Source organism: Haliotis cracherodii, unplaced genomic scaffold, assembly GCF_022045235.1.
Source record: "Haliotis cracherodii isolate W230 unplaced genomic scaffold, xgHalCrac1.p SCAF_6, whole genome shotgun sequence".
Taxonomy (NCBI): domain Eukaryota; kingdom Metazoa; phylum Mollusca; class Gastropoda; order Lepetellida; family Haliotidae; genus Haliotis; species Haliotis cracherodii.
In genome coordinates, this window is record NW_027266319.1 from 53,685,042 (window position 1) to 53,710,236 (window position 25,195).

The 25,195-nt window shown below is 41.2% G+C and overlaps 1 protein-coding gene across 6 annotated transcripts; it reads right to left on the reverse strand.

Moving 5' to 3' along the window:
• Nucleotides 1-1,231: 1,231 nt before the first annotated feature.
• Nucleotides 1,232-24,825, reverse strand: LOC139444825 (cerebral cavernous malformations 2 protein-like). 6 transcript variants are annotated; one of them, XM_071225797.1, is made up of 12 exons: nt 24,643-24,825; nt 22,791-22,937; nt 19,890-19,973; nt 18,367-18,465; nt 15,724-15,811; nt 13,573-13,619; nt 11,346-11,469; nt 9,911-9,953; nt 8,068-8,185; nt 3,906-4,044; nt 2,977-3,100; nt 1,232-1,440 (listed from the first exon to the last, which is right to left on the reverse strand). In XM_071225797.1, the coding sequence occupies exons 1-12, from the start codon at nt 24,667-24,669 to the stop codon at nt 1,314-1,316; spliced, it is 1,167 nt and encodes a 388-aa protein (XP_071081898.1). In that variant the 5' UTR covers nt 24,670-24,825; the 3' UTR covers nt 1,232-1,313. The 6 variants fall into 6 exon arrangements, with proteins under 6 accessions (XP_071081898.1, XP_071081897.1, XP_071081900.1 ...); XM_071225796.1 differs by having other exon boundaries at nt 1,232-1,443; XM_071225799.1 differs by having other exon boundaries at nt 2,983-3,100; nt 24,643-24,823.
• Nucleotides 24,826-25,195: the final 370 nt, after the last annotated feature.

Genomic DNA, 25,195 nt, shown 5'->3' on the forward strand with positions numbered 1-25,195 from the left:
TCGGCAACACCGTTTTCCAACTCTAAAAGCAGATTTGCCTGCTGTGACCTTGAAAATGGGGTCAAGGTCACCAAAACCGACTGGTGTCTGCGGTGTCTGTATATACACCATAGTTCCAAATATGAAGACAATCCAGTGTTTAGTTCTTGAGATATCGCGGCAACAAACAGGTGGGGCGTACGGACGGATGTACGGACGGTCGTGAATACTATATCCCCCGGGGGACAATAATCAGTTGCTTTCTGTCTTTGGCAGTGGACATAACAAGTCTGCTTCAGTAAATTAAAAACTTACTTCATCACAATAGATTACGTAAGATATTATTGATTACAATTTTCATATTGTTATTGTTGAAATTTCTTTACATCAACGATAATTTTGATTATCAATCTTTTTAGCCAGCCCTACTACATCGCTTTGTGGGGTGAGGTTAGGTAATGTTAAATGGGATTTATTTAAATGTCACTTTCAAGATTATTGCACTAAGATAGCATGCATGTGTGTATGTGTGTTCTTGAACTAGTCCAGACTAATACTGGTTTTATAGTTCAAGCCCACTGAGGTACCATGCCACAGTTTAACATGGATACCCCACTCAGACAGATTTTACTAAGCTGACCAGTCCTTGATGTATCACCAGGGTAACAACAAGTACTGGTTTTTAATGTCTTTAGGTTTGACACAGTCAGGGATCGAACCCCCAACCATCAGCTCTCCAGGCAGACGCTCTATCCACTAGACCACGGAGGCGTCAGTTGCTCCAAGAACACACACAAGCACACCAGACTCCCTCAATCTGTATCTCATTAAAATCAGATCCTAGATCTCGATACCGCTAAACAAAGATCTGAGGACATCCCATTACGGGTCACGTCACAACGACCTTTTATCTGACCAATCAGTGCGTCGCTTACCAGATTATGAAAGTTATAGTCGGAATGTGATTTCTTATCATGCAATCTCGAAAACTTTAACATGGGGCATTCCGAACGATAGTTACGGGTTTAAAGACTGAATCCTTACAATCTAGACCATCTATTAGCCATTCCAGAAAGTCTTTTTGTTCAGGTTTCAAATTTGTAATCGAGAATTTGTCAAAATATGCTTCGAATCGTAGTCGCCAATTTGAAATTTGTGCCGTAAAGCACGAGAAAGCTGCCTTCTGATTGGTCATTCCATTGGTCCGTCAAAGTTCACGCAAGGTCGTTCTGACGTGACCCGTATTGGGATGTCCTCAGATCTTTGTTTAGCGGTAGCGAGAACTAAGATCTGATTTTGATGAGATTGGTATCAGTTCTTCTATAAAGGACACATCAATAGTTGGTATCACCGGTATCAAGAAGAGCTATTTGATCTGTAACCATAGTAAGAATCTGTTCCACATCATCACCGTAACTGTTAGTGATGGTGCTTGTTGTCGATAACTCGCTGACTGACCGTCTGCTGAAACGGATATGTTAGGCTTTAAGTCAACTTAAAAAACATCATGACTATGCAATTTGAATTTTTCCCATGCTGGCTCAACTCGTTTAATGGGATTTTACATTTAAAAGTTTGATCTTTTCATAATCATGTTAAACTCCTGAATATGTGACCTTGAACTTCAAACCTTTCACCTTATTCTGGTAGACAACATATTCTTAATCAATTTTCAGCCCCAAATTTCCCATAATCCCTCCAGCATATTCAGTCAAACCAGTTTAGTCCTGTGCTTGACCTTTGACCTCTTTGTGAATTAAATGAATCAATTTTTTTAGTAGAATCTGTCAAACATCTTCTAAGATGTTACCAATGGTCATGTAAACTGTAACACATCTCTGTCCAGTTTTAGAATCATCCAGTTTTAACACCAAACTATGCATGTCTTCATCCTGTAATCTTCGATCTGTTGTTTATGAGTGCTATGTCAGACCTCACCCTTATTAAAATCAAATATTTTACTCCGATGCGATACCTCCCTGTGTGAAGACCTTGAGGTCACCAGGAGGTCAATCAGAGGAACATTTTGACCAGCCATTCAGCATTAAGGTGTCTAAAGTTGGTATTAGGGAGCCATGCATTCATGTATCTTTATCTAAAAAATGACTGTAATCGGGGAGCTCTGAATGCCAAAAAATAAAGCCAAAAGCGACCAATATGTGCTAGCGAGGACATTTCCGAATCAAGGTCTAAAGACATGAAGCCGAATCGCATTTTTGAAAGCTGACTTCTGATTGGTTCAAGAACCCATCCCTTGGGGTGTATGAAGGTCACTCAGGGTTCACCTAACAGGACCTCCTTTGGACTAAATGTGCAAATTTTATGGCAATCTCATTAAAATCAGATCTAAGTTCTCGCTGCCGCTAAACAGAGATCTGAGGACATCCCATTACAGGTCACATCAAAACGACCTTACGCGAACTTTGACCCATCACTGAAACGAATAACAAGAAGTCGATATCAGCCAATGAGAAAGCAGCTTTCTTGAGCTTTACGGCACTTGTTTCAACCTGGCGACTTCCATTTCAGACTACGCTTGAAAAACACATTGACACAGTTCTCAATTAAAATTTTGAACTTAGATCTGATTTTAATGAGATTGAGACAATCCAGTATTGATGATGAACTGCTCTGGGCTTCAATTGCTGAACTGCATCAGTTATTGTATGTCAGTTGTTTAACACCGCACTCAGCAACATATCAACTATATGACGGCAGTCTATAAATAATTGAGTCCATCGAATCCAGTGATTGACGTCATGAGCATCAAGCAATGCTCAATGCATCAATCTACGCAATTGGGACACCATGACATGCATCAACCAAGTCAGCAGGCCTGACCACCAGATCCTGTTAGTCACCTCTTAAGACAAACATAGTCGACTTTTTACGGCAAGCATGGGTTGCTTAAGATTAATTCTAACTCAGATCTTCACGGAGGACGTTACCAGGGACAAATAATCCGTAATTCCTTGTTAATTATACTGTGAATATTACATGTACTTTCTTGGGTTGCTCATGGTGCTGGATACCGTCCCCGTCTCAGAAAAGAGGATGCCGTTCTTCCGGAGAAAGTCAAGGAAATGGCTGTAGCCCTCCGACGGGATGAATGGGCTTAATTCTAAAAAACAAATATTCCTTGAAATATGAAAGAAGTGGTTCCCAAATCCTGTAAACCATTAACAAACAAGCATCATCAGGAGATGACACCAGTCTGGTGCGATTCAGAAATGGAGATTGCCTACTTATACCCACTTTTGGTTCACTGCAATTGCCACCTTAATGACAACAATTATCTAGATTTCCAAGAATACACTACAGGTCATGAATATTCATATTTCATTCTGACTATTCACGCTTTACATCTGACTATTTATTTTCATAAAGATAAAACTTCAGTCAACTTCAGTGTATGCATGACCATGATCGTTTCATACGTGTACTTTAAAACTTTTTGCAGAGGGCTCTGACCCAACAATTTCCAATTGGACATCTCTTGAGACCAACAGCCGGAACCGGGTAGGGTCAGGTAATAGTTGGTTGGGTACTCAGGTAGTAAATTTGGACTCATCCAATCCCTAGCTCATACCAGTATGCAAAATGCAGAATGCAAATGTAATTCATACTTAAGGAGTGAGTGATTGAGTTGGGTTTAACGCCACTTTTAACATTTTCCAGTTATCATTGCATGTCACCTTAATGCGGGAGGAAAGCCCGAAGTGATGCAGGTCTCAGACATTTACCACTTCGGTGAAACTCACGAGCACAGGTATGGTGCTGACAAACCTAGAGACATAATCGGGGTGAACCAGGATTCGAACCCACAATCATAGGTTCCTGGCATGCCCATGGGATGCAACTCTGCACAGTGGATCGCGGCGCCTTAGACGACTGGGATGAGGAGAAGGAAGCATGTCAACACCCACCTGCCAGCAGAGGCTTCCTGTCTTGGCCATACAGCTGTAGCACCTGCTCACAAAATGTTCCAATTGGCATGTCACTGTACAAGCTTCTCAGAAGTTCAGCAAAATGGTGCAATTCATCAGGAGTCATCTTTTGATTCAACTGAAAAATTCAATAATTGTTGGATTGTCAGACCAATAGAGAATTTACAACAGAACCAGGTATAGCATGGCTGATGTTGAAACATCTTCCCGAGGCAAGAGAGTGAACTGACTTTGAAAGTCCAGTTTTCACCCTTGCCGAACTAGGCTGGAATTCCTGGGCTCGATCGTAGCGCCACCAGTGGCTATTACGAGTTATGTCCCTTCTATGCCTCTCCTGTGGACCAATCAGATTCCACCTCTCGTATCACTTGCATTTGCTTCAAACAAAATGGCATGCCCTGTCAAGACGATCTGATGTGATCGATAATCAAGATGTATAATGTGATAAAACGGGTCTTACATCGCGAAGTGCATCAAATCACGTGAGCACCTTTATCAAAAACATGAAAAGATTCGGCAAATATCTGTTGACAACGAGTTGGCGGTGCACATGTTTTGCAAATCCTGCAATCGAACGAAATCTGCATGACAGTTTACAAACAGGATTTAGATTTTGATGCGCGATTTTGATTGGACTATGCATAGACACGTTAGCCCAGCCAAAATGTAACTCCATAATTCCAGCCTAGTTCGGCAAGGGTGGAAACTGGACTTTTATAGTCAGTTAATTCTCTTGCCTCGGTAAGATCATGTTGAAATAACATTGCACAAATTTAAGGTAAGAAATATAACATTTAAAAATGTCTTCAATATTTTTTTAATTTATGGAGGTATCGACACAGAAACTGGTGTGAGCACTGTGTTAAGCGACAAAGTGTGTTTTTACATTTATACCTCCAAAAATGCCCAAAATATTAAATTCAAACAGTCGTAATGATGTAAGGTCTGTGTATACCTCCCGTACTGAAACTATTCAAGATTGTTCATTATTTGTCATAATGGTGAGGTGAGGTGAAACTGGTTTTAACGTCGCTTCCAAGGTTATTGCACTTATATAGGTGTGTGTGTGTGTGGCTGCTTGTACTAGTCCAGACGAATGCCAATTCATAGTGCTAGCCCACTGAGATACCATGTCAGAGTTTAACATGAATACCCAACTCAGACACAGTATACTGACTCCGAGCCGACCAGTCCTTGTTTTAGCACTTTTATGCTGAGCGCCAGACAGGGTAACAACACGTACTATCGAACCCTGGACCTTCCGCTCTCCGGGCAGACGCTCTACCACTAGACTATGGAGGCGGTCCCATATCACAGTGAAATCATATCAAGCATATTTAAACATGGTTTAAGTTGGAGAATGCACTCAAATCTGTTTCTAATCTACTCGCACATTTGGGGCTCGTTGATTCTATTGCCAGAATCATCAGATTGTCATGATTTCCCTATTACCCCTTCAATAACAAGATGGCTGACAGCAAAATGCAGATGCAGTCAAAATAGGCTAGGGACACACACACATTCAGTCTCACTCTCTAACTCACTCTCTAACTCACTCAATCACTAACTCACTAACTCACTATCTAACTCACTCCATCCCTATTGCACAATCTTGTCCAGTCCATCAGTCAGTCATTCCTAGCATCATATGTTTCCCAAATGTGTTATTTCAGAAGCAAGGACTGATTCCCCCAAAAGTCGGGTACGATCATGATGCCATCTTCAGCCTGAGGGTCAACAACATCAAGATCAGCGGATACAACCAGTCAGAGGTCAGACTGGGTAACAACAAGTACCATCTTTTAACGTCTTTTGGTATGACACGGCTGGGGATCGAACCCCGGACCTTCCGTTCTCCAAGCGGACGCTCTACCACTAGACCACAGAGGTGGTATGTCATAGTGGTTCATCATGGGTCTTCAGCAACCCATGCTTGTCTGAAAAGCCGACTATGCTTGTCGTAAGAGGCAACTAACGAGATCGGGTGGTCAGGCTCGCTGACTTGGTTGATGCATATCATCGTATCCCAATAGCATGGATCGATGCTTATGATGTCAATCACTGGATTGTCTGGTCAAGACTCAAATATTTACAGACCGCCATCATATAGCTGAAATATTGCTGAGTGTGTAGTTAAACAACAAACAAACAAACAAACAAACAAATCAATCACCTTGACAATCTCGACAATCTTGACAGACTCGATTATATATAGACCGCCGTCATATAGCTGAGATACTGATGAATGTGGCATTTGTTTGAAAAAATAGTAATGTGTCATTTTTTCATACATATGGTACAATTGTGGCGACCCCTTCTTTCGTGGTGTCAAATTTTCATGTGAACCCCACCCAACCCAAAACTCTCACTGGTCCTATAACAAGTGTCTGAGGATGAGGATGATGAGCACCCCTGAACACCCATTCTGGATCCGCCAGAACATAATAGGGCTGGGACGGAAAACTGGCACCCTGGTCGGGTGGGTACTGAGTAGAACCCGGGTACCCACAGGACTACTCAGACCCATGGCTAGTCATATGATATATATTTTAATGACAAAAATTATCTAGAACTCTATGGTTCCACTACAATTCACTACTGTTTTCATTTCTTTCTGACTATGCACCCATTCCTTCTGACTTTTCATATGGTTGAATAAAGATATAACTTAAGAGTGAGTGAGTGAGTGAGTATGGTTTTACGCCGCTTTTAGCAATATTCCAGCAATATCACGGCGGGGGACACCAGAAATGGGCTTCACACAATGTACCCATGTCGGGAATCGAACCCGGGTCTTCGGCGTGACGAGCGAACGCTTTAACCAATAGGCTCCCCGACCGCCCCTATAACTTAAGACAACTTCACTGATCGTTTAATACATGTATCTAAATACCTTTTGCAAGTGCTGTGGTAAAAAAAATATTCCCAATCAGACATTTTGTATCTCTTGAGACCTACAGTGGGTACCTGGGTAGGGTCGGGTAATAGGGGGTGGGTACCCGGGTAGTAAATTTGGACTCGTCCCAGCCCGAGAACATAACAACACTAAACTTATACAAAAGGACTAAATGTGATGGAAAGGTTATCAGGAAGCATTTGAGCAAGACAAGACGTAGACAAAGACTGGATCAAGGACTAGCTCACAGTTAGATTTCCTCCTGAAATTAGCCATGCCATTGGGACATTCAGATGTACTATGTCATGCCTGAGTTCCAAAAGAGTGATTTTCAACTATTTGAACATGTCTGATAATTTTCATACCAATATTTCCGAGTTGGTACACATGCATTTTAATGGGACCCTATCAGCCATGTTTGTTTGATGCTACTAATAGAGTGACGTACTAATATAGTAACATTGGGTCTACATTTCAACAAAAAAGTATTTTTTATTATCTTTGATAAGCAAAAATTACTAATTACTTATAAACACATTTATTTCAAGCTGTAGAGTGGGGAACACACAAAATAGGTAAAAATTGTGTCTAAAAAACATGAAATGTGTTACGATAGAAAGAGCTTATGTACATCCCTTACCAAAATGGCGTTGTCCTTTACACATTAACTAGTCTATAGCTGAATTCAGCTCCCTACAGACCTATCTCTAAATATGAGACGAGGTATGTTTATGATAACCCCAATCTCACTAAAATCAGATCTTAGTTCTCGCTACAGCTAAACAAAGATCTGAGGACATCCAATTACGGGTCACGTCAGACCGACCTTGAGCGAACTTTGACCGACCAATAGAATGACCAATCAGAAGACAGCTTTCTCGTGTTTTACGGCACAAATTTCAAATTGGCGACTACGCTTCAAGCATATTTTGACAAATTCTCGATTACAAATTTGAAACCTGAACAAAAAAACATTCTGGAATGACTAATAGATGGTCTAGATTGTAAGGATTGAGTCGTTAAACCTGTAACTATTGTTCGGAATGCCCCATGTTAAAATTTTCGAGATTGCATGATTATAAATCACATTCCGACTGTCACTTTCATGATCTGGTAAGCGAGGCACTGATTGGTCGGATGAAAGGTCGTTCTGATGTGACCCGTAATGGGATGTCCTCAAATCTTTGTTTAGCGGCAGCAAGAACTAAGAACTGATTTTAATGAGATTGATGATAACCCACTAACTTTAGACATGTAATCCTTGACAAGGTCAGCAGGAACACTGTTTTCGCTCGCCATGATACTGCCTTCACTAGCCTCTGATCTCCCAGGGTTCGCGATGGAATCTACATCATAAGGCAAACTGAAACAAATGGTAAAGGATCAGGGCATATTCAGGGTTCATTCTCTTCTCCCTGGGGAGTATACAACCATCTCAACCTACCGGGCACCCATTCACTGCTGGGTGAACAGAGGCACATTTCAAAACAAAGTCACTTGCCCAAGGTGCCATGTATCTCTTCGGCCAGACATGATTCCCCAAATTATGGGTCACAGGTCAAGTAATGCTCGATGTAGCCGGGGGCACGGTTTGCCCTGTCGTCTAAAGCACCACAAATTGTTGTACAAAGTTGCTTCCCTTGGACACACCAGAAACCTATGATCGTGGGTTCGAATCCCGGTTTCGCCCAAATTATGTTTCTAGGTTTGTCAGCACCCTAGCCTTGCTTGTGGGTTTCACGAAAGTGGTTAAAATCTGAGACTTGCATCACTTCAGGCTTTCCTCCCAAGCTGACAGGCCATGATAAACCTGAATACTGTTCAAAGCAGCGTTAAACCCAACTCATTCACTTAATGTAACAATCTTGATGGGAACAAGTGTATCCATGAAATCGTGAATCCGGAAATGATTAGGTATGATAAGGGCACTTTTTGGCCAACTTGAATAGGCAAAGTATAAAGTTGAAAACTTTGAGATGATGGTATTGTTATTATTGTTGCTGTTGTTTCTTTCATGACGACTTTGTCTCATGTTTGTCTCATTTTCTTAACTTAGCAGAGCCTGTGGGCCAAAAAGCACCATATATCATACCTTGTCAGCCTTTCGATGATTTCACAAGGAACCGGATTAAACACGAGTTATAAAATATCCATTTATTTCATAAATATTATTAAGAAAAATCATTCTACTACAAACTGAATTATCATATTGTATGCATGATGCGGAATAACCAGACTCAAGTTTGCATATAGACTGTGACCAATCTGTTTACTAAAAAAAATCAATAAAATAATTTTACAAAGTTCTTTATATCAACCATCACTGATGTGTTCCAAAAGCATTCAAAGCTTGTGCAATCTCATTAAGATCAGATTTCAGTGCTCACTACTGCTTACAAGCAAAAGATCTGATTTTAATGAGATTGCAGCCTGAACGGATCCATGATTTTGAAAAATGGTGGGTGCACATAATACCCAATTCACTTGGACCATGGCACAGCTGACATGTAAGGTGTCTGTGAAAAAATGGGTACGCATCCATGCACTCTGTTTCAGGTTTTGCTTCGGTTTAATTGTTTTATTGCTTGAGGCGAGGTGAGATGAGGTGAGATGAGGTGAAATGGGGCATAATGCGCGTCCAAGATTATTGCACTTATATAGCGACGTGCATGCATGCGTGCGTGCGTGCGTGCGTGCGTGCGTGTGTGTGGCTGCTTGTACTAGTCTGGACTGATGCCAATTTTGCAGTGCCAACCCACTGATAAACAATGCCGCAGTTTAACATGAATATTCAGACACAGTATACTGAGTCTGAGCCGACCAGTCTTTCTTTTTGCCCTTAATGATGAGTGCCAGGCTGGGTAACAACAAGTACCATCTTTTAACGTCTTTTGGTTTGACCGGCCGGGTGTCAAACCCCGGACCTTCCGCTCTCCAGGCGGACGCTCTACCTCTAGACCACAGAGGCAGTCCTCATTGTTTGAGGTAAAGTCAAAGATGCAGTACATTTAATAATATTCAAAGAGAGACTGTCCCAGTCTAGAGTATGCATGATTGGGTGAGTGAGTATGGTAAAAGCGGAACTTACAACGATGAATGTCCGGGAAGCATGGGGATGACAGTTGTTGACTCTGAAACTCATTTACTGACATGAATAGTTGTTTATTTATTTGATGTTTTACGCCACAATAATCTTCCATGTAAATTATCAATTTAGGACAGGAAAACCAGTCGTTAAAAGCATGAGCAACAATTCTTTTCGATGTGCCTCCCTCTTTCCCCCTCCTTTTCTCCCTGCCCCCTAACTGCCTGCCCCCTCGCTGTCTCCCTTCTTCCCTCCCTACCTCCCTCCCTCCTTCCCTCGCTTCCTCCCTGTCTGCCTCCCTCCCTCCTTCCCTCGCTCCCTCCCTCCTCACTCCCTGTCTGCCTCCCTCCCTCCCTCCTCACTCCCTGTCTGCCTCCCTCCCTCCTTCCTTCCCTCGCTCCCTCCCTCCTCACTCCCTGTCTGCCTCCCTCCCTCCCTCTTCCCTCCTGCCTGCGATACCTGTCTGCCTCCCTCCCTCCTTCCTTCCTCGATACCTGTCTGCCTCCCTCCCTCCTTCCTTCCTTCCTGCCTCAATACCTGTCTGCCTCCCTCCCTCCCTCCTTCCTTCCTCGATACCTGTCTGCCTCCCTCCCTCCTTCCTTCCTTCCTGCCTCGATACCTGTCTGCCTCCCTCCCTCCTTCCTTCCTGCCTGCCTCGATACCTGTCTGCCTCCCTCCCTCCTTCCTTCCTCGATACCTGTCTGCCTCCCTCCCTCCTTCCTTCCTTCCTGCCTGCCTTGATACCTGTCTGCCTCCCTCCCTCCCTCTTCCCTTCCTGCCTGCCTTGATACCTGTCTGCCTCCCTCCCTCCTTCCTTCCTGCCTGCCTCGATACCTGTCTGCCTCCCCTCCTTCCTTCCTGCCTCGATACCTGTCTGCCTCCCTCCCTCCTTCCTTCCTGCCTCGATACCTGTCTGCCTCCCTCCCTCTTCCCTTCCTGCCTGCCTTGATACCTGTCTGCCTCCCCTCCTTCCTTCCTGCCTCGATACCTGTCTGCCTCCCTCCCTCTTCCCTTCCTGCCTGCCTCGATACCTGTCTGCCTCCCCCCTCCTTCCTTCATGCCTGCCTGCCTCAATACCTGTCTGCCTCACTAACTGCATCCCTCTCTCCCTCCCTATCTCACTGTCTCCCTCCCTGCCTGCCTGCATTCCCACCTGCCTCCCTCCATTGTCTCCCTTCTTGCCTTCATCACTGTCACTCACTCACTCACTCACTCGACTTATTCATCTTGCACAGAGCAAGTGTACCTTCAATAGTGAATGATTCCCACATAACAAATCATCAGGGATGCTGGCAGTGAACACAAAAATACTCACCCTACAATTAACTAATACAATTTCAGATGTTTAATAAATAGAATATCATATAATTTAATGAACATAATCAGTTTGACAAAACGTTTGATTATCATACTAGAATACTGCATCAAACACTCCTACCATCAGAAGATCCACTGCTGCTTGAGGTTTCAGGAATACGAGGAATAAAGAGATGCATAGTAGCCTCTGTATACACCAGCTGGAAACACTGACCAATCAGAGCGCACAGTTCCTCTGCTGCTTGCTGATGGGAACCAATCAGAACACAGATATTGATCAAGATCCTCATATAGTCACCATAATTTTAGCAGGAGTGAATTTGTCCCTTGTTATTCTGGTCTTGATTTTATTCCATAGGGGGCCAGACAACACTCCAATACAGTGAAGACTTTACACCCTGCCACAAGCTTATTTGCATATCACATGACTGGACTTTTCTTGTTTCTTGAGAAACAGGCTTATTTTGAAATCGGAACAGACTGGCTTAAAGCAAGCCTTTCAGTGCGTTTTACATCATAAGTTGTAGCAGGATCAGTCACGGTTTCATGCGCAATCTCATTAAAATCAGATCCCGTTAAACAAAGATCTGAGGACATCCCATTACGGGTCACGTCAGACTGACCTTGCACAAACTTTGACCGACCGATAGAAGGACTGACAAGAAGTCGACATTAGCCAATCAGAAGGCAGCTTTCTCGTGCTTTACGGCACTAATTTCAAATTGGCAACTACGCTTCGAAACATATTTTGACAAATTCTCGATTACAAATTTGAAACCAGAACAAAAGAACATTCTGGAATGGCTAATAGATGGTCTACATTGTATGGATTCAGTCGTTAAACCCGTAACTATCGTTCGGAATATCCCGTGTTAAAGTTTTCGAGGTTGCATTATCAGAATTCACATTCTGACTGTCACTTTCATGATCTGGTAAGCGACGCTCTGATTGGTCGGATGAAAGGTCGTTCTGATGTGACCCCTAATGGGATGTCCTCAAATCTTTGTTTGGCGGTAGCAAGAACTAAGATCTGATTCAAACGAGATTGTTTCATGCGGCAAGGGGGAAAAAACCTAACAAGGGACACATGAAGCCCCATTTAGCTCAAGTGATTCTGCTACAATGAATTTATCTTACCGACATGTCTTAATATGACATTGTAAAATATTAAAACAAACTCTTCAAAATTGACAGAAAACAGCCGTTTTATTGCGCTGAGGTTACTTGTGCTATATCACGTGACTATCATTGACTAAGGAAAAGCATGCAGCTTTTTGCTTCAAAGCGGGGTATAAGGGATTTATTCTCCCTCTGAAAAATCCACGTGCAACCTGTGATCTTCATGGTGGGGTATAAGGTATTTATTCTCCTACTGAATTTTTTTTTCCCTCAAAGATGGGATATGTCGTATTTTATCAAGATCATATGAACCAATCAGATCTCATCATTCTGACATGGAGGTATGATACATTTATTTGTGTTATTATAAAATAGATAAAAAAATAATGCTACTACAACTACAACAGTGAGTTGCATGACAATATACCTGTATGTATTAATGTGACTGTATCATGAGCTCTCCGTAGCGCTTCGACTACAGCTACTGGAGCCATAAAACCAATGTAAACAAAGGATAAATGCTAGGGCTGGGACGGGTAACTCGGGTACTGTCCGGGTCGGTTGGGTACTGAGTAGGACCCGGGTACCCACAGTACTACCCGAACCCGAGGTTAGTCACATGACATATTGTTTAATGACAAAAATTATCTAGAACTCTATGGTTACACTACAAGTCACTAATGTGTGCATTCCTTCTGATTTTTCATATGGTTGAATAAAGATATAACATAATTCAACTTCAGTGTATGAATGACCAGATTGTTTAATACATGTATCTATATATGTTTTGCCAGGGCTATGCTAAAAATGTTCCTAACCGGACATTTTGAGACATCTCCTGAGACCTTCAGTGGGTACCCGGGTAGGGTCCGGTAATAGGGCGTTGGGTACCCGAGTAGTAAATTTGGACTCGTCCCAGCCCTAATTAATGCCAACATTTTTGGATATTCTAAGATGCAACCCAGACCTCAGGCAGACCTTAGACGACTCAGCTTCCGTACCCCCCTGAGACACAGAACTTTTCAGCGAAATTAATGTATACTCATTGGCAAACTATCTTTCGTGGCCTCAAAGGGTGGTTTGGTCCATGAATATTCATGAATTTCACCAAAAAATTCCTTAGACCGAGGTGACAAAACAACACTCATATTTGTGTAAAAATCTGGTTACATATTTGGACCAAATGGTCCCAGTTTCAGAAACAGGTATTTGTCACAGAGTCTTCTTACCTTTGAGTTACAATATAGAACAGACAAACTGCAGTCTTCCAACGTTCCTGTAAAAAATAAAACAAAATATACATGAAGATTGTCATTTTTCAATATTGAACATACAGTCTTGCTTGACAACAGTATAAGGATCTATACCGAAACATGGCCTTTACAGTATTAAAGAAGTTGTTATCCATATATTACCTACTTTGTCATCTGTCAACAATTCGTTGTTCAATATTAAATCAATTGGTTTCACTGAAACCATCATCATCATGCTTGTATGTTTTTTGTTTTGTTTTTTGCTTTGTTTCACATTGCATTCAGCAATATTCCAGCTACATGACAGTGTTCTGTAAATAATCCAGTGATTGACATCATGAGCATCAACCAAGTCAGTGGTCCTGTTAGTCGGCTCTTATGACAAGCATGAGTTGCTGAAGACAATTCTTATCCGGATCTTCACAGGTATTATGTCTTGTAACAGAAATTGCCTCAGTCATTTGATCTTTTCATTTGATTAAATTGATGTTGAGTTTTGACATTAAATAATAAAATGAATAAATCCCTACTATATTGACATGTGTCACAGTGTTTCTAGCATGGGTGTTTTTATTTGGCCTGGGTATATTACCACAGTCAAGGGCAGATCCAGCATTTCTGAAAGGGTGGGGTCCAAATTAGCCAAATCCTCTCTCAGTGTGTGGGTGGGGGGAGAGTGTCTATAACATACTACATTTGGTTTTTAAAAGGGGGGCTCCAGACACCCCTCTGAATCCGCCTGTGATAGTCATGAACTACACTATCAAATAATATGAAATCGCTTTTAAAAAAAGTCAAATGGTTGCAAATTTGTCATCCCAAACTGGCTTCCATGGGACGTATTACTCATCGGGATATGTTTAAACTGTTTGACAAGCCTTTGAGTTTTAAACATCTATCAACTTGTGTTGATATATCTGATAGCAAAGGACACATGGTCAGATTCTTTATCTGTTCCATTTAATGATCAGTGTTTTGACAGCCCCCTGATGAACTGTTAAGATAATGATATGGTGAGGTGAGGTGAAATTGGTTTTAACGTCACGTCCAAGATTATTGCACTTATGTAGCACCGTGCATGCACGTGTGTGTGTGGCTGCTTGTACTAGTCCGGACTGATGCCGATTTACAGTGCTAGCTCACTGAGATACCATGCCACAGTTTAACATGAATACCCCACTCAGACACAGTATACTGACTCCAAGCCGACCAGTCCTTGTTTTAGCCCCTTAATGCTGAGCGCCAGAGAGGGTAACAACAAGTACTGTCTTTTAACGTCTTTTGGTATGACGCGGTTGGGGATCGAACCCCGGACCTTCCGCTCTCCGGGCGGACGCTCTACCACTAGACCACGGAGGGGGTCGATAATGACATCTAATTATGGGTTAGTGAGTATGGTTTGAGCAATATTCCAGCAATATCATGGCAAAAGACACAAGAAATGGGCTTCACACATTGTACCCATGTGGGAATCAAACCTGGTACTTCGGCGTGGCGAGTGAACGCTTTATCCACTAGGCTACCCCGCCACCCACTGATTTTGAATTAACATGATTAAAACATGCACAAATTCCAGAATGCCCAGCAAATCTAAAGTAAGACACTTCAAACAGACAAACCAGTGAATGATATAATGAGCAGCAATCCACACCAATGAAGTATGATGACACGTTATCATTTGAGTTGCTATACAACAAGCATCGGTTGTTGGGGACCAATTCTAACCAGGATGGTGAGGTGAAATGCACTTATATAGCGATGTGCATCTGTGTGCGTACTGGTCCACCTTGCTTGTACTTGTTAAGACTAATGCCATGTTGTATTGTTTGAGCCCACTTTAATGTGTAATATGGATACCCAACTCAAACACATTATACAGACTCCGAGCCGACCAGCCCTTGTTATATCCCTTTAATGTCAAGTGCCAGGCAGGGTAACAACAAGAATCATTTTTTTTAATCTTTTATGACACAGTGAGGGACTGAACCACCGACCTTTTGCACTCCTGGCAGACGTTCCAAGCATTACACCACAGAGGCTGTCTTTCCCCTGGGATCGATTTCGATTAGTATTGCTTTAAACATTAAACAGCGTCATCACTCTCTGTGCTCTGTCAAAACAACCCACCATGTTTGAGAGCCAGAATATGCTGGTCATCGTCCTTCACGTAACACGCAGCAGCGATCTCATGCATGGGTACCCGCAGCAACAGATCCTGGACAGAACAAGGGAGAGAACTCTTTAAAAATGTAGCATTATTACCAGGGACTCAGATCAATCACTATAACAATTAGTAACAACCCAAACAAACCAAAAAAAGCGCTAACGAGGAGGCGTGGCTTAATTAGCACGGCCTGCTAGGCCTGCAAGCTGATTGGGTATTACCACCAGCCGGGTACAGAATATACGAGATCCTTTCATTGATTGTTGGGATACTGTTTTGTATATATAATACCGGTATGGATTCCATGTATGTCAAGAGTATAGCTTGTAGACATGTGTCAAGTAACCTTGATTTAACATCAAGTTTCACATTGTAAAAAAATATCTTTTTTCAATTTTAGGGGTGTGTTGAAAGAAAGAGGATTTTTATCCCATAATCCTACAAAGGAAAGTACAGACTACAATCGATCATTCTTTAATTGTGGATACATATCTTTATCATATAATGGGTAGGTTTCTCTGCAGGATAAAGCCAACGGATAAAAACGATATCCGTTGGGGTCATATGCGGATAGAGATGCAAATATCAAAGGTCAAGTAGGACTACTTTCACTGTTTATAAATAAACATGGCGTCGCCCTCGTCATTCGGCAATCAAATCAGAATTAACCATCGGGAATCTGGATAAACTACAGAGATAACTTTTATCATTATCAAATGAACAGTCTGATATACTTAAAATCAGTGTCTAGCTGTGACGTGGCTAAGGCATTTATTATGTTTAGGCAACTTTGGAGATATAAATTTCGAAACAATTTTGCGAGGGTGCGAAGCCTAGCCAAGCGGGATCAATAGCCATATCTGTGCTTGTAGTCCTCTGCGGCTGGAAACCTCCACAAATTAAAATAGTTGGATTTGGTCGAAATATGTTTGAATTGTAACCTTGTTTCTTTTTGTCGCTGTGTGTACATCTGATTGCACTTCTTAACGTTTTGACTGGACAGGCCGACTGTCAACAACGTCTGAACGTGGCCATGAAGTCTCATAAACTAGGGTTAGAGTAGCTTCCCTTTGACAAAGGGCAGTTACTCTAGCGGACAGACTGATGGATTGCCGCGAAATGCAAGTAAAAACCATTGTTGCTTTGCGTACATGTTGCTTCGCCACTGTATAAAAAAACAGATTTTAGTTGGAACTATATTGGCTACGGTCACTGTCCGACTGACACATAAATATCCCTGTGACGTAATAAATATTAATGCGCGCATTCCAGGAAAACTCGCAATGTTTCGGTAATGTTTGTGAGTGAGGGAAAGCGATTTTGAAGCACAGAATTAAAGAATGACATTATATGATAAAGAGGTTATCACGCTTGTGTGTTTGGGGATGGTAAATATCCTGTATTAGGAATAAACACTATGTATTTAGCTCGCCAAGGCTCGCTAAATACAATGTTTATTCCAAATGCAGGATATTTACCATCCCCAAACACACTCGCGTGATAACCTCTATATACAATACTAAACGAGCTCCCATGTAATACCAATTTTATGAAACGAGTGAATAGTTGTGGTATCTGACGAGCGGAAGCGAGTCAGATACCACAACTATTCACAAGTTTCATAAAATTGGTTTTACACGGGAGCTCGTTTAGTATTTTATTTATTACATGCCATTTATAACGTTTTTAGAATTATACTGTTGAGTGTGAATAGGCTGACACCTACACGATCCATGGCATAATCCAATTGAGTTTAACACAATAATACTTCAAACACGTCAAAAGTTGAAACGTATGAATTTAATACCATATAACGGCCCATCTTTAGAATTCAGGCGTCCGTTCCACAAAATTATCGTAGCGTTAAGGTTATCGCAACTCACATACTTTAACTAAGACCAACGACTGTCGTGCTACAGTACAATCGCCTTGTGGAACGGGGCCTTGCAGCTCAAAGTTTACAATGACGTCACAATACCCGATGACGTAATTTGTGGAATTTTGTTGCAAGATCCTTCGGCGAAACAATGCCATATGACGTCAGCCTAGCAACAAGGTTGCTGGGGTCATCGAGTGTGCATAAGCTCCTCTCAGTGATCTATCATCTCCACACGCAATGTCGTTGAATAAGCCAAGGGATGTTGAGAGCTTTCAATATTTGTTCTAGAAACGTGTTCGGAGAGTACATAAGCACGCGTTTTGGTATTACACAATGTGTAATACAGCTGTATGTTTATTAAACGGGTGATCTCTTCACGGGCAAGTAATAAAGGAGAATGTCTAAGGGTTAAAATGGTCGTAGAATAGGTTTGCTTTGCTGAGGACGTCTTCAGCCGAGTATGACTGTAAACGGAGGCTTTCTTGCTAGGATGCGAATCGAAGTTGGGCTTGTTGTGTGATCAAGCGCATAATTTTGGAGGACAAGACTAAAGCGCAAACAAACTTTAATTACATGCTGCTATCTATGTTTTAAAAACGATTACATTAACAATATCATGATCTATCCAATTCTGCAAAGGCGTACCCACCCATGAGACTTTCACATTAATAAAGGCGAATTGTTTTAAAACAAGTGACCTGTACAAGAGTTTGATCTTTTGACCAACCTCTGACTGGTTGTATCTGCTGATCTTGATATTGTTGACGCTCAGGCTGAAGATGGCATCATGATCGTGCCCGACTTTGGGGGGAATCAGTCCTTGCTTCTGAAATAACACATTTGGGAAACATATGATGCTAGGAATGACTGACTGATGGACTGGACAAGATTGTGCAATGGTGAGTGAGTGAGTGAGTGAGTGAGTGAGTGAGTGAGTGAGTGAGTGTGGTTTTACGCCGCTTTTAGCAATATTCCAGCAATATCACGGCGGGGGACACCAGAAATGGTCTTCACACATTGTACCCATGTCGGGAATCGAACCCGGGTCCTAGGCGTGACGAGCGAACGCTTTAACCACTAGGCTACCCAACCGCCCCAGGGAGGGAGTGAGTTAAAGAGTGAGTGAGTTAGTTAGGGAGTGAGTGAGTGAGTAAGAGCGTGAGACTGAATGTGTGCTCATGTCCATGACCTGTTTTGACTGCATCTGCCTTTTGCTGTCAGCCATCTTGGTTTGAAGGGGTAATGGGGAAATCATGACAATCTGATGATTCCAGAAGTAGAATCAACGAGCCCCAAAGGTGCGATTTGATTTTTCTTCTAGAATCAACAAATTCATGGCTCAGAATCGTCTGCAACAACAATAGCATGACGATGGTTCAGTTGTTGGGGCTGACCTGGGTCTATTACCGAGGACTGCACTATCTAATGTGACTTGGAACCTGTACAATCGTCATCGGTGAGCAAACTGTCTCATTTGAATATGCATTATTTGGAATTTCCTGGTTTTCATTTCATGGAAAATGTAAAGCAGTTGAAGTTAAGTTTGTGAATGATTTTATTCAATCCAACTGCTATCACCCCATACTGTATCTAGGAATTCTAGGTCTAGTCTGATTAGTTTTTATAGTTGAAGGGCATGGCTACTCACATGAATTTAATGATGCATTGTAGGCCATCAGTTGATATGAATTAGCATTAATTTGGTCAGGTGATGCAATATAATTTCATCATTTACAATAATTGCACTCACAATATATTATTATTATTATTATTATAATTGTTGTTGTTGTTGTTGTTGTTTTATTATTATTATTATTATTATTATTATTATTATTATTATTATTATTATTAAACCTTGCTATTTAATTCTTACCAGAAACAAAATGTCAATGTCATGGAGCATGCAGTCTACTTTGATTAGTTTTAATCCCTCAATGTAACTAATTTTGGTCTTTTCTCAATTTTTATGCATGCAGAATCCAATATTTTGCATCAGCTAAAACACTGCCTAACTGCATGTGCGCTCGGTATAAGGGTGCAGTGGTAAAAGTGTTGGTAACCCAGAACATGGGTTTGGTTCAACACATGGGTACAATGTGTAAGGCACATTATTGTCCCTCGCCGTGATGTCACTAAAATCAGTGTGAAACCCCATTCATGCTTTTAGTCAAGTTCCTTTTCTCAATTTTTCTCTTCATAAAATGAATTTTTATCTGATTCCTGACCGGATCAAATTTCTAAATAACTCACCTTCCCCTTGTCGATGACTCGGAGGACATCGGTCCTGTTTGTGATGTCCATGTCAGCAACCACACCGCCGATCATCCCCGCATACTACAACAAAAGATGATTTTTGTCAGCTGAACATCATCTTACTGAGGCAAGTGAGTTAACTGACTATAAAAGTCCAGCTTCCACCCTTGCCGAACTAGGCTGGTATTATGGAGTTACATTTTAGCTGGACTAACAAGTCTATGCATAGTTCAATCAAAATTGTGCACCGAAATCGAAATCCGGTTCATAAACTGTCGTGCCGATTTCGGTCGATTGCAGGACTTGTAAAACATGTGCACCGCCAACTTGTTGTCAGCAGATATTTTCCAAATCTTTTCCTGTTTTTAATCAAGGTGCTGACGTGATTCGATGCATTTCGTGATGTAAGACCCGTTTTATCACAATATAGATCTTGATTATCGATCAGATCGTCCTGACTGAGCGCCACCATTTTGTGCGAAGCAAAACGGAACTGATACGAGAGGTGGAATCTGATTGGTCCATAGGCTTAGAAGGGACATAATTGGTAATAGCCACTGGTGGCGCTACGATCGAGTCCAGTACTTCTAGCCTAGTTCGGCAAGGGTGGAAACTGGACTTTTAAAGTCAGTTAACTCTGACTGAGATGGCTGAACATTTGAGTTTTGATAACAGGAAAATATTAATGCGGAGTGGGCAAGCGGTCAAAAGCACCAGGCTAGCAAGCGCCAGGTGCTAAGATCGTACCCTGCTAGTGCCCGGGTTGTTATTCAGCCTTGGATCCAACAATGTTTACAGGTCTTTACAGTGTTGTCACTACCCCTAGTGTACAGTACATGCACCCTGTGCACTCAAAAGAACCCACTCGTCCAATGGTAGATGGCCAGATGGTGAGAACACGATTACGTACATCCACCCGAAAAACGTGTGGTGTCACCCTGGGCAAGTTTCTAAGTTAAAATGTGCCTCTGTTCACCCAGCAGGGAATGGGTACCCAATACGTGAGGTGGATTGAAAAACCTTCTAGCCCCCCTGGGCAGCTTGGGTTGTATATTCCCCATGGAGTGGAAAATGATAACTCGAATGCAAATGGATCCACTGCTCGGGGATAAAATAAAAACTGCATTAAAGCAGATACTAGTACCTTGATACCTGCGGTATATAAATATATAGTTTAAAAAAAATAAAAAAATTATTAGATAATACAAATCAATCAATGCACTTCAAATGGCTTATGCATTACTTTAATTCTTAATAGCAACAGTAACAGCAACAGTAAACAAAAAAATAGAATTGTTAATGTCTTAAAAAATCTCAGTCAGATTGTGTCTCTAACAAGCAGAATGGGTCAGATACATTTTGAGATGCATGAGTGAGTGAGTGAGTATGGTTTTACGCCGCTTTTAGCAATATTCCAGCAATATCATGGCAGGGGACACCAGAAATGGGCTTCACACATTGTACCCATGTCGGGAATCGAACCCGGGTCCTCGGCATGACGAGCGAACGCTTTAACCACAAGGCTACCCGACCGCCCCTTGAAATGCATGAGTTGTAATAAAAATGAATAAATTAACTGCACATTATTTAAATTCAATGTCAAACAGGATGTCACTAGTGTAAGGATGGTGTATGAATACAATCGTTCACAGCTGATGATTCGACCATAGACAGTTCTATTCATTGAGGCGTGAACAAAGTGCACAGCTTTCTTGCGGAAACTCTAGCTAACCTGGCGAGGCGAGCCTGAGAGACGATTGACTCATCCAATCATGCTATGATTCAGCACTTTACATGTTATGAAATTGTTGTAATTACCGTTAAACAGCATTTTACTTACTGAGAAAGGGAGCCTACTCTCATTTACGATATGAATTGATGAAGTTCAAGGTCATAAGCAAAATCTAGACTGCGACAACGATGCTGTGATTGTGCTTAATAGTGAGAATCTGAATCTTTATAAAGCCATGATGCTTGCATTACTGTAATAAAAACAGCGAGAGTCATTTGAACATTTGCGTTTTGATAATAGGAAAATATCAAGGCATTATTAGATGAAACAAATTAATCAATGCACTTCAAATGACTTGTCATGCAGCACAGTAATTCTTAACAGCAACTGAATGAATTTTTCATTGGCTTTTCATACATCGGTCTACAATAAGATTTTCTGAAATACTTAAATTGTTTTGCAGGTTGTTATGTAAAACTTCAGATTTTCAACTGAAGTCCTCTTCTCTGTCAACTATCCATACTCAGTTGTACAAGTAATAGTATCTTGCTGCCTAGGACCCTTGCACATGTGCAAGGCAGGAAACCTCACTTCTTTCTGTGTGTGCGAGCAATATCATCACACCACTATTTTTTGTTTTTTTAAATTCTTTTAAATATTTCATATGCATTTGTACACAAACAATTTCTGGAGCACAGTATACTACTTTCAATCACCTTGACAACCCGTGAAGATCCGGGTTAGAATAGGTCATCACATCCTTGTTGTAAAACGCGACTAAGCTTGATGTAAGTGAGTGAGTGAGTGAGTATGGTTTTACGCCGCTTTTAGCAATATTCCAGCAATATCACGGCGGGGGACACCAGAAATGGGCTTCACACATTGTACCCATGTCGGGAATCAAATCCGGGTCTTCGGCTTACGAGCAACGCTTTAACCACTAGGCTACCCGACCGCCCCTTGATGTAAGAGGTGACTAACGAGATCAGGTGGACATGGTTGATGCATGTCATCGTATCCCAATTGTGTAGATCCATGCTCATGATATCAATCACTAGATTGTCTAGTCAAGACTCGAATATTTAAAAAACGCCATCATATAGCTGGAATATTGCTGAGTGTGGAGTTAAACAACAAACAAACAAACAAACAAACAAATAAATCACCTTGACAATCTTCTCTACATTCTCCTCTATGAGACAATTTGGCTCCACAAAGTAGTCGGGAGGTTCGAGATCAAAACCATTGAGCATCCGTCCACCCATGTCTTCATCTGGGCCCCAACTTCGGGTGAGTTGGTTGCTGAAGAAGCCCTGAAAGAGCATTGTTAAACTGTCAAAGATGGCTGACATTTTGGTTATTTGTAATGTTTTTGTCAATTCAATCAAGTCTCCTCACCTGGGGCTTAAAGTTCATCAAGTATTTTATCTAAAGGATTTACAAACTATACATGGTCATTTAGTCATAGATTTATAGAGGAATATGAAGGATGAATACATTTTGATTAAACTGTTTTTGTCAAGTGTGGTAGTTCTTCAGTAGAGAGTGATGTCATGGGCAGATAACATTTTGCCATGGTTGAAAAAGTGCCAATCAGTAGTAAATCCAAAGACCTATAACCAATACTTTATCAAGAACGATCTTACTTATAACAAATAGTTTATCCAGTAGGATCTCTTCCATAACAAATACTTTATCCAGTAGGATCTCACTGATAACCAATGCTTTATCCAGTAAGATCTTACTTATAACCAATACTTTATCCAATAGGATCTCACCTATAACCAATACCTTATCAAGTAGGATCTCACCTATAAGCAATGCTTTATCCAGCAGGGTCTTACTTATATCAAATACTTTATCAAGAACGATCTCACTTATAACCAATACTTTATCCAGTAGGATCTCACCTATAACAAATACTTTATCCAGTAGGATCTCACCTATAACAAATACTTTATCCAGTAGGATCTCACTTAAAACAAATACTATATCAAGTAGGATCTCACTTATAACAAATACTTTATCCAGTAGGATCTCACCTATAACCAATACTTTATCAAGTAGGATCTCACTAATAACCAATACTTTATCCAATAGGATCTCTTCCATAACAAATACTTTATCCAGTAGGATCTCACTTATAACCAATACTTTATCCAGTAGGATCTCACTTATAATAAATACTTAATCCAGTAAGATCTCACCTATAACAAATACTTTATCCAGTAGGATCTCACTTAAAACAAATACTATATCTAGTAGGATCTCACTTATAACAAATACTTTATCCAGTAGGATCTCACCTATAACCAATACTTTATCAAGTAGGATCTCACTAATAACCAATACTTTATCCAATAGGATCTCTACCATAACAAATACTTTATCCAGTAGGATCTCACTTATAACAAATACTATACCAAGTAGGATCTCACTTATAACCAACGCTTTATCCAGTAGGATCTCACTTATAACAAATACTTTATCCAATAGGATCTCTTCCATAACAAATACTTTATCCAGTAGGATCTCACTTATAACCAACACTTTATCCAATAGGATCTCTCCCATAACAAATACTTTATCCAGTAGGATCTCACTTATAACAAATACTTTATCCAGTAGGATCTCACCTATAACCAATACTTTATCTCACTGATATGACCATGAGATTGAATGCATGGAAATCCATGTGGATATCAAAGCACAGGTTTTATCTCACAACAAATATATAACTATGTTATCCAAAAAATAATGTCAACGTAACACAGTCACTTCGTAAACAAATGAGTCATCAGAAAACAAACAACGCGTAGACACACATCCGACTGCATTTTAAAATTTCATAAACATATATAACAAGAAATAGAGCAGTGGTCAGGTACCCTACCTGAAGCAACTTAGCCTGTATCCTCCACACAGACTATACATGTAGTCACACAGACACCAGGTTCAAACACCACTTAAATGTTACACCCAAAAAGATTAGATAATACATTTTCAAAAGAAACCTACCTTTTCTCTCTGCCTTTCATACAACATTCGTGACTGGCAGGCTGAGACAGGTGGAGCAAGGTGACCCACATTCTGAGAGCGTCAAGTGGAACACACCCAGTACGCAGTCACTGGAATGTACCACATGTCGTTACACCATTGTGCCGAGTCAATACACGTGTAGAGATGAGGGGGACAGTACACCTCACTCAGTATATCTGTCATGTCATGGCGTGTTTATGACTTAATAGGTTTTATTGCTGTGTGTCGGGGGTCATATTCTCAGGGGGACCTGGTGTATATATACATGAATAACTTTCAAGGGTGGCTCTATGAGCTACATTATGCTACAGTGCAACCTTCGGCGGAGTACAGTTGGTGTGTCTTTATGTTATTGGAGGGAAGTCACTAATGATTCATTGATTCAGAAATCAGTGGGATTGGTGCTGTCCTCATTAACAGGGGTTCACTGTAGTCCTTGATTACAGTTGGTGTGTCTTTATGTTATTGGAGGGACGTCACTAATGATTCATTGATTCAGAAATCAGTGGGTACTGTCCACATTAACAAGGGT

Excerpts from the sequence above, each read along its gene's own strand:
- LOC139444825 (XM_071225796.1), bottom strand. The coding sequence starts at position 24,669 with ATGTTGTATGAAAGGCAGAGAGAAAAG. Across the intron at positions 13,620-15,723 it reads TATTCTGGCTCTCAAACATG|GAACGTTGGAAGACTGCAGT; the intron begins GTGGGTTGTTTT and ends TATTTTTTACAG. Across the intron at positions 3,101-3,905 it reads CAGGAAGCCTCTGCTGGCAG|AATTAAGCCCATTCATCCCG; the intron begins GTGGGTGTTGAC and ends TTTGTTTTTTAG.